This window comes from Coloeus monedula (genome assembly GCF_965178545.1).
Source record: "Coloeus monedula genome assembly, chromosome: 1".
Lineage (NCBI taxonomy): Eukaryota > Metazoa > Chordata > Aves > Passeriformes > Corvidae > Coloeus > Coloeus monedula.
In genome coordinates, this window is record NC_138781.1 from 145175235 (window position 1) to 145185673 (window position 10439).

The 10439-nt window shown below is 46.4% G+C and overlaps 1 protein-coding gene across 1 annotated transcript in view; it reads right to left on the minus strand.

The window, feature by feature from the left end:
* EIF3H (eukaryotic translation initiation factor 3 subunit H) overlaps window positions 1–421 on the minus strand; it is a 97008-nt gene extending 96587 nt beyond the window's left edge. Inside the window, exon 1 of the mRNA XM_082299035.1 lies at window positions 279–421. Coding sequence (XP_082155161.1) covers window positions 279–398 — 120 coding nt within the window. The 5' untranslated portion in view covers window positions 399–421. The remainder of the gene's footprint in view (window positions 1–278) is intronic.
* Window positions 422–10439: the final 10018 nt, after the last annotated feature.

Sequence of the window (10439 nt, forward strand, 5' to 3'; positions counted from 1 at the left end):
AAATGGGACATTTAAAGGCAATTTACTCTGCCCTGGCCCGGCCTTTGCTTGCACAGGGCGGGAGCCGCTCCCCTGACCAGGATCGAGCATAGGGTAGCTTGGCCACAGCCGGGAAGCTCGGCAGGGGTATGAAGCCGTTCCTGGCCGTCGGTAAGCACCGGTCCCGGCAGGACACGGGGCTCCGCCACGGCACCGCCCCACGGACGGGCCCCGCCGGCGGCTCCACGCGGTCACCCCACCCGCCCCCCGCCCGCGGAGGCCCCGGGCCCTCCGCTCACCAGCCCGTCGATCTGCACTTGCTTGACGGCCGAGTCCCCCGCGGCAGCGGCTTTGCCTTTGCCCTTGGCGGCGCCGAAGCCGCCGCCGGCAGCGCCCGAACCTTCCTTGCGCGACGCCATCGCTGCCCCCGCACGGCCGGAAAGGGAAACGTGCGACACCGGAAGCAGCGGCGCGGCCGGGGCGGTGCGCTGGAAAAGGGCCCCGGGCGGGAACGTGGCGGGGGGCGCGCGAGGTCTGGCATTGCGGCGGTGCCGCCTCAGGGCTCCGGGCCCGGCTCGGCCCCGCGGCCCCGGGGGTGTCTGCAGAGGCTGTGCCTTGTCCCAGCTCATCCGCCGTGGGACGGGCCGAGACAGCCTTCCCTGCCAGCACTCGCTCTCCACAGAATCACAGAACCATTTACGTTGGAAAAAACCTCCAAGATCATCGAGTCCAACCTATGACCGAACACCACCTTGTCACCTACACCATGGCACTAAGTGACAGGAAGGGTGATGTAGGTGAGGCAAGCAGCACCAGTCACTCCTTACCGCGAAGAACAACCACTTCATTAAACAGCAACTAAGAACGGGTACCGAGGTTAAGCTTGTGAACCCCAACAGCAAGGCAGAGACGCAAAGCGGTGCACGCACAACACTGAGCGCTCCCGCTCCCCATGCAACTAGGCGGAGGACGAGATACTGAGCCCCAAATCAGTCTTTATACCCAGTCCTTTAAGTCTATTGGTCCATTTTGGATCCTTCATGCTGTTGGCTCATTTCTCCTGCTGTCATTGGTCCATTTCAACGATGCCTTTTTCACCAATCATTTTCTGAGAACCTCCAGGATCCATGTTCTTGGTGACATCACTCTTATCTGTTGGAACAATCGGAAAACTTCCCCTTTCCCCACGGTATTGAGTCCGCCACCCGATGGTTACATGCAGGTATTACACCCGGTACACTGTCCACAACTTGGTCTAACAAGATAATTAACACAGAAACATCAACCAACCCAACTCCCACCATTAACATATTTACTAACTTAATTAATTAATTATAGAAAACTAAAACTTATTTATAACACTAAGTGCCACATCCAGCCGTTTCTTGAACGCTTCCAGCGATGGTGAGTCCAATCCCTCAGTAGCCTGTTCCAGTGCTTAATCACCCTTTCTGTAAAGAAATTTTTCCTGATGTCCAACCTAAACCTCCTCCGGTACAGCTTGAGGCCATGTCTTCTGTTCCTGTCATCCTGTTGCTATTTGCCTGGGAGACGTGGCCAACATTCACCTGGCTACAACCTTCTTTGGTTCCAAAACGTGGAGTATGTAAAAATTTTTTTGAGAAAGGTTGTTCTTTGATGTTTGATCTTTGTATACTTTCAAGCCTAATAAACAAGAAAGGAGACTTAATCTGAGAATCAGATAGCAGCTGATAAAGTCTAATGTCCAGGCATTAGAAAGAAAAATTACTTGTTGCCTTGTTAAGGTTTAGTGATGGACATGCTTGAATGATCTCAGACCTAGGGGGTTAACAAGGAGCTCGGGAAGAAGAATGTACTACTGACAGTGGACAAAAAGAATGCAGAATTTATGGGCCACAAGAACATTTGGCAGAACCCCCAAGATAAGGAAGAAACTAATAAGGACAATACAGCAACTGTGCTGAATCAGCTGCAGTGGGGTAAAAGGCAATTCTGGCAGTAGGAAATCATGACCACCAACTCAAGAAACCAACTGCAGTGGGTTTGGTTTGTAACCAGGCAGAAACAACATTTTAGTGTTGTTGTTTGGTCCAAGATACTCATTACTGTTTACCTTCTGTGAGATAAGAATTAGGAGAAACGCAAAGCAGGCACCAAATTTGAAAGAATATAAAGAAGTTTATTAACAGATCTAAAAGAAGGAGAAAAAATTATACCACACCTTCAGAACACTTCTCTTCCCCCCACCTTTCTCCCATCTCCCAGTGACAATGTAAAAAGACAACCCTTGAGATGTTCAGTCTGTTTACCACTTCCATAATAACCTTGTTCAGTCCATTTAGGAAGAGGAGTCTCTCTTGCTCATGCTATGAAAACATTATCACAACGAGACAGCCGCCCGGGTTGGTTCTCTGCTCGCATGTGAGTCCCTTCCCACAACTTGCAGCTTTTCCCACAACTGCTTTCGAGGGTCCACTCTTGAAGCTTTGGGGTACAAATTTAAGGTTGAGCCGTTCAGAAACAAAAGTTCTCTTCGCCCATCTCTGGGAGCATTTCATCTCTAAGAACAGAGGCCCTTCTCCTTCCCTGGGAGCAAAGGGTCTTCCTCATCTTCATCTCTAGGACTATCTCTGGGAGCATCTCTAGGAACTGAGGTTTTCTCCTTTCCCATTTGGAGCAAAAGTCCTCATCGCTTCCATCTCTCCCTGTTCAAACTTCTCATGAAATTACAGCTGCGTCAGCATCTGCCTATCTCAGCACAGGTGCTTTTGCTCACAAGTTGAACACTCCACCCCCCATGCCTTCATGAAATTACAATGGGTACTCTGATGCATCATAGCTTTACAACAGAATTTCAGCTTTAAGCATCTCCTCTTTCTTCTCCCTCAGATTTTCAGCTCTTCCCAGAACTAAAAGGGTTAATCTCACCTAGGCCTTGCAGCTGGAATTTTGCTTATCACTGTTGCTCACATGATCTCTGCCAGACAGCGGTGCAGCTTCAGCTGAATCTTGGCTGCACTGGAGAGGGGGAGCCGGGCTGCTCCGGCTGCCCACAGCAGGGCTGTGGGGGGGTTCTGCGGGTAGAACAGGGCCCATCGGCTCCAGGATGGCCGTGGCCCGGCCTGGCCTGGCCCGAGCAGGGCCTGGGCCAGGCCCGTTGGTCCCCGCACGGGCCTTGCAGCCACCTGTCCCTGCATCAGAAACGAGACAGATCTGGGGGGGGGGGGGGGGGAGGGGGTTTGTCTATTCTTAAATGTGGATCACAGAGGCAGTCACAACTTTAAGTGGCTTAAAGAATTGTCCATATTCAAACTGGCCACCTGATAGGTTCTGTCAGGTCAGGTCCCAGAGGAAGCTGTAAGCACCCCTTTGCAGGGACATCACTTCTGGGACTATGCTTGCTAACCCATGACACCGACCAACTCAAAAGAAGAGAAAGACTTAGCATGTGGACTAATTAACACGAGAAGCAAGAGAATCATTAACCAATAGAACATAGAACACTAATTAATAAGAAAACTAAGTAACTTCTAACAAATGAACATTAGTGCCTGTGAAAAACTACTCACTCGGTTTGAAATTTTAATTGTTTATTAGGGGTTGAATGATAATAATCATCCAACCAAGACAGAGGGATACAGCGCTGAGTGGATGATGACAGACAGGATGCAGCCAGAGACACACCCTTCAGCTAAGGGATACAGATTTTATACCCCGGGGTTTTGACCTAACTCCTCCCTGACTGCCTTCTTTCGATGTTTTCATTGGCTCGTTGTCTCCAGGGTCTTCTTATTGGCTTGTCATTTGTGCAATAGGGGTTCCCCGTTTATCCCTTTATGTAAAGTAGGTTAAACCCACACCCCCCTTTTAGAACAAGATTACATCATCTATTTCTAGAACTTTTACAATCGACCAATTACATTTAATGGTGATTCCAACAACGAACTCATCAATAATGAATGTATTTTCATAAAACTCTCATTAACCACTTAAAAAAGCCAACCTTACTAATTGCATTTATAACAGTGCCTTTGCTAAAATGTATAAATAGTGAAAAGTTTTGGTAGTTGTTGTGCTGGCTTTGTAGATTTGCCACCCAGCGCCCCTTTCTGCACAGAACTGTAAATAAATCAAATACCTCAGCTCTGTGTGGATTGGCCTCTTGCACAGCAGGTGAAAGAACCTGTTTGGGCATCACTCTCAGGGAGTTGTAGAGAGCAATAAGGTCCCACTTGAGCCTCCTTTTCCCCAGGCTAAACACTCCCAGCTCCCTCAGCTGCTCCTCATCAGGCTTCACCAGCTCCATTGCCCTTCTCTGGACTCATTCCAGCCCCTCAAGGCCCTCCTTTTAGTGAGGGGCCTAAAACTGAGTGCAGGATTTGAGGTGTGACCTCACCAGTGCTGTATGGAGGGGAAGGGTCACTGCCCTGGCCCAGGTGCCAGTTGGCCCCGGCAAACCATTTCTGACAGCCCAGGAACCTCCATCTGTGCATTTCCGTGGCCGCTTCTGGCAGTTCTGATGCCACAGTGACATGAATTCCCAGCCCTGTTTCTGGGCCAGCCCTGGGCTACAGTGGGGGCTCCCCAGCATGGCTGAGAAGACTCTGCTCTTGGGGGAGGATTTACACCTTAAAAATCTGCATGTGTTGAGGGAGATGCACTTCTAAGAGATAATAGATTTGAAAGCTTTGTGTATTATCTTTACAAAAAGCAAATTACTGAGGAGTGATGTGAGTATCTGTTGTCCTGAGCACGAATAACAAGGCATCAGTGCAAAATCTTAACTTTACACAAATCCCCGAACTATCAACTTCTCATGCAATTCTCAGGAACAAGTTTGTGTTGCATTAAAACAGTTGGTTTTGCTTTGCTGCTCTGTTTTGCTTGAGGTACAGGGTTTTTTGTGTGGTTTTTTAAAATTTAATTTCAAACTCATCAAATTTCTTCCGAAAAATCTAACAGGCTGTGAAAGGCAGCCCTGCCAAACCCCCCAAATCTGCTCAGACACTATGCCAAATATGTGACTTCATAAAAATTTATCTTTTCAACAATGTGTTTAGCAGTAATTTCTAGTAAAGGGAGAAGAACACATTTATCAACACCAATATTAAAATGTATCTGTATTCGCCTGCAGACACAGACCCAGCATTTCCCTGTTCCTATAAAATGATTCTAACATCACTTAGAATAGTCCCTGGCAGTTGCTTGCATTGGTGCTGGAACAAATTCAAGCGAAGAATCTAGTATAATAATCATCCCAGCAAGGCAAATCATATCCTAAATGCCACTGATACCACTGACTAGAACTGCATTGACTCTAACAAGAAATCTGGACACCCAGCTTTGCTAAGGACACCTTGTGATTGATGTCTAAATCAGCGTATGATGAATCCCACTTTACATTTCCATTGGGAAAAAAACTCTTTAATGGAGATTGAAGGGGAAGTTCAGAATTGCAGCATCTCTGAGGGCAAACGTGCTTTGTGCTCCAAAGAGACTGAAGTGCATGTGCAGTGGGATAAGCGTGTTTTTCTACAAGCAGTGTGTAGAGAGGCTGATGTAGTAACAACCCTGAGCTTCAGGACAGTGCACTGTGGCCAGTGAGCTCAGCCATCATGTAGGTGTTGATAATTTGAGTCCTACCCTACCCTTAGGTTTCCATGACTGAAGGTTGCACTCCCCCTGGCACTGCCTTTTGAAGTTTTTCTAGAGAACCAAGTTATTTAATTCAATATTACTATTTCACTTAGCTGTTACGTTCACATGAATATCCAGTTTTAATTTACAATATAATAGAATCATAGAATATGCTGAGTTGGAAGGGAGCCATCCGGATCATCGAGTCCAACTCCTGGCCCTGCACAGGACATCCCCAAGACTCACACCATGTGCCTGAGAGTGTTGTCCAAATGCTCCTTGAGGTCTGTCAGGTTTGGTGCTGTGACAACTTCCCTGAGGAGCCTGTTCCAGTGCTCAACCACCCTCTGGGTGAAGAACCTTTTCCTCATATCCAACCTAAGCCTCCCCTGACTCAGCTGCATGCAGTTTCCTCAAGTGCTGTCACTGGTCATGAGGGTGAAGAGATCTGTACCTGCCCCTCCGCTTCCCCTCCTGAGGAAGTTGTAAACTGTGATGAGGTCTCTCCTCAGTCTCCTCCAGGCTGAACAGACCAAGTGACCTCAGCTGCTCCTCGTACAGCATCTCCTCAAGGTTGTTCTTCATCTTTGTTGCCCTTCTCTGAATGCTCTTTAATGGTTAAATATCTTTTTTATATTGTGTCACTGTAGTGGTTTTGGTTCAAAATATTCATTACTTACTTATTTTCCTTCTGTGAGGTAAGAATTAGGAGAAAAGCAAAGCAGGCACAAACCTTAAACAGTTGCAGTACAATGAAAGAGTTTATTACTAATAGAATTAAAAGTAAAGAGACAATAACAAAACAAAATTAAAGCAAATCCCGCCCCCCCCCCCCCAGCACTTCTCTCCTTTTACCTAGCTCACACAAGGGATAACAGAACATGGGTTGTTAGTCAGTGTTCCAGTTCTTGAAAAGTCTCTCTCTTATGCTTAAGGGAAAAAAGGGTTTTTCCTTCAGTTGCACGTGGTTCCCAAACTGCCACTAACAGCAGATCCGCCCGGAAACAAACAATCTGCTGTGTGTAGAACATCTCTCCCATGAAAAATCTCACAGTTCCTTCACACTACAAAACATAGGCCATCACATGGGGTTATTCATCTTTTTAAGGATAAGTTCTTTTGGCCTGCACACAAAGGCTTCTCTTTGCCACAAGTCTCTAGCAGCCTCTTACTACTTCTATATAGCCTGGCATCGGCATTCTTCACAATCTTCACAGGCACACGAAGATACTCCATCCCCCCATGTTCTTCAAATGGATTAAAGAGACAAACAGTTTGTGGTATTACAGTTTCTTACCACGGCATGCAAGAAGGTTTTTTAAGCTGTGCGCCAGAATCGCGGCACCGCCCTCTTTTCTCCCGTTGCCATTTCCAGCTCCGTCCCACGTGACTCACTTCTCTTTCTCTCTGACTCTGAAGCCGCCATGCTGAAGAGTGTTCTTGTTCAGCCTTTACGGTGGGGAAAGCCTCGCTCCCTTTGTGCTGCTGGCTGCGTGGTGTCTTCTTCAGTTCAGCACGAAGTGTGCTGGCTGCAGACAGGAGGCTCTGCCGGCTCCCGTTGACTCCGCCGGCTCCGCATGGAGAGGAGAGGGACCCGCCGGTCCCCAGAAGCCGCGCTGGATGGGTTTAGCTGTGAGCAGTCCATGGCTGGGTTTAGCTGTGAGCAGTCCATGGCTGGGTTTAGCTGCCTGCGGCTCTGGGACAGTCCCCCTGCAGCGACCCAGGGTCCGTGCCGCGGCGTTGGGAAAGGGGGAAAGGGGCAGTGGCCCCGGTCTGGCCCGGCGGGGCCGGGAGGCTCGGAGCCCCCCCAGCAGGTGAGCTCCGACAAAAAGGGGAAGTCCCGCCTCTCTGTGCGGTTTAAATATGTAAATTGTGAGAAGCGTAATTGGTCTTAAAGACTGTCCATCAACTCAGGGTCAACCCAATACAGTCACCCAAAACTGTACCCATGACTTGAGGTGAGACCACCTCAGTGCAGAGCAGAGAGGGACAATCCCCTCTCTTGCCCAGCTGGCGATGCTGTCCTGATGCCCCCCAGGTCAGGGTTGGCCCTCCTGGCTGCCAGGACACTGCTGACTCATGTTCAACTTTCCACTGACCAGGACCCCCAGGTCCCTTTGCACAGCTCTGCTCCAGCCCCTCATACCCCAGGCTATACACACAGCCAGGGCTGTCCCATCCCAGGTGCTGAATCCAACACTTGCCCTTGTTAAACTAAATATGACCAAATAGTTTCAATTAAAGAAAACAAATAGTAGGAAGCAGTACTATGGGAATAGAGTGATTTTCAACTCCCGTCCATGGACTGCTGGAGATCTGTGGAATACTTCAAAGATGTTGCTGAATAGTATTTAAATAGAAAAACATACCTTCCGACAGTAAATGCACAGTGCTTTACCACTGGCAAATTCTTAAGCATCTGAAAAAGAAGGAAAACTCCTGAGATAATACAAATGTGATGTATTATTCCGGCCTATGAAGTTTTTGAACAGAAGGTCAATGTAATTAAAAAAAAAAAAAACAACAAAAAAAACCTACTTCCCCTCCCCCCCCAAAAAAGCCAACCCCACCAAAAAACCCCAACAAGTAGCTACAGCACAGAATATCACCATGTTCAAAGATACTGCTGTGGGCACCCAAAATAGCCCTATTCAAGGGACTGGCATAGGGCTCACTACTTAATGCACTGCCAGAATAATTGAGTCAATTTTGTTAATTAGGATTAACTTGAAAAATGAAAAACAAATATCAACTTTCTACTTTACGAAGCTCACCAAATCACTGGGGGCAAGAGGCCATAAAAAATTACACCACTGAAAATTCTGAATTCTTGAAAAGGAGGCCACAAAAAGGATGTCAGTGTGAAGAATTTTATAAACATTGCCCAAGCTACTCAGGAAAACCACAAAACAGAAGACTTTCATCACAAAATACTTCAGAACATTCAAGCAGTGCACAGTGTCCATTAATCATTTTTAAATTATACTCTAAATCAAAAGACAGCTGGAACCAACCAAAACCCTTTAATTCCCCAGTCCTGTTTAAGTTAAAACCTTGGTGATACTGAGATATGTCATATCCCCCAGAGCACCTCTGCACCATATCAGGGCTATGAGCAGAACCAGAGTTGCTAAATAGAAATTATCTGATTAGGGTTCAAAGATATAATCCCTTCCAAATAGTCAGACTGACTTTACCTTAAGGGCTAAACCAACTTGAGTTTCCTTTGTGTATGCTGCAGGCTAAGACCATGCACCAGAGACAGGCTAGCCTGCAATGACTTGTTACCACTTGGTAAATGGGTCATGTCTGAATTCTGTGTTTTTCTTCCCTGCCCTCTCAGCAATTCCAAGTATTTCTAAGCATAATGAATACTTTAATTTCATTATCACAAAGTGCAGAGCAATAGGGAAGAATCACTCAGTATACACATAGCAGTCTCTATTTGCACTGAGACACAACAACACCCCAAATACAAACTTGCACAAATAACTACAGTTATTTAATTAACTACATTAATTATGTTAAAAAAAAAAATTGTTTCCAGTAAAATAATCTCCAAAACTCAGTGGCAAAAGATTCTCCTAACACAAACTTAAAATTGCCTTGCAGTTTACGGAAGTTTCAAGTTCAGAAAATCTCAGTATTTTGAAAGAGGTGAGGTATTCAGGCTTAAGCTTTCATACACAGGGAAACACAGGCATGTGGCACATCTCTACATGAATACACTGGTGACCTTTTTCAGTGTGCCACCAAAGGGAACATACCTACGCTGCCTCAGCAGGGCTGTGCACTGCTTACAAATGAAGTAAGAATCTAACATATTTTCTGTGTAAAGTAAGGCTTGTATTTGGGAGGAATATAGTGAATTTAAGACCGTACTTAATCCTTAGGTTCAAGTAAAAAGCTAATTTTTCATAATTCTATGCTTGGCATGGCCTCTGTTCCTTTTGAAATCCCTTTCTTATGCACAGGACACCTTTTGATAGGAGACTCTCATTTACAGACCACTCTTATATCCCTCTGGGAGAGTGAAAATCCTAATGACAAGAGGTCCCTCTGTGTATCTGTGAAGGTATCTGTCTGTGGTGGGTTGACCCTGGCCAACAGCTAAACGACTACTCAGCTCTCATCCCCCAGGATGGGGGGAAAACAGAAGCATTGCAAGACGACCTGGGAATAACATTTCCAAACCCATGGAACAGACAAGATGTCTTCAGTACTCATTCTTTTCTTTCCTTGTTCCCCCCCTCCTCCCCCAAAAAAGGGGTCCAGAAGAAGATGAAACAGGGACCCTCATGTCTCACCAGCAGATGCAGTCTTGCCAGGTGCATGCCTGTGTAATGGTATAGAACCTGTAACTGCAGTTATGTTCAGCAGCACTGTCTGCCATGTGCACACAATTCCAAATTCCAACTCCAGCCTTGTGTATAAGCTTTGTGTAATTCAGGAGTCTCAGCTATTTGTGTCCTGCTGACCACAGCAATTTAAGACTCAAGGAAATGAAATATCCCTGGGTGTACCCACCCATGTTAAGGAAGGTTCTCCCTGATAAATGAGGCAGCACTCCGTTCCAAATTTGTTCAGATATCACTGATCACCACCTGCAACTCACTGGAGTCAGTACCTTTGCATACTTATTTCTACAGCATCTACAACATTCTGTTTCACTGATAAATAATCATCTTCTGAAGTGTTAGGTATTCATCCCATGTTTACTACTTTTCACAGCGGAGCTCAATGGGAAAATTTAAGATCAGGCTACATAAATGCATGGGCATTTTGTGCAGATGGATTTTTAATTGCTGTTATTTCTCATGAGGCTAGTTGTGATTTTAGAA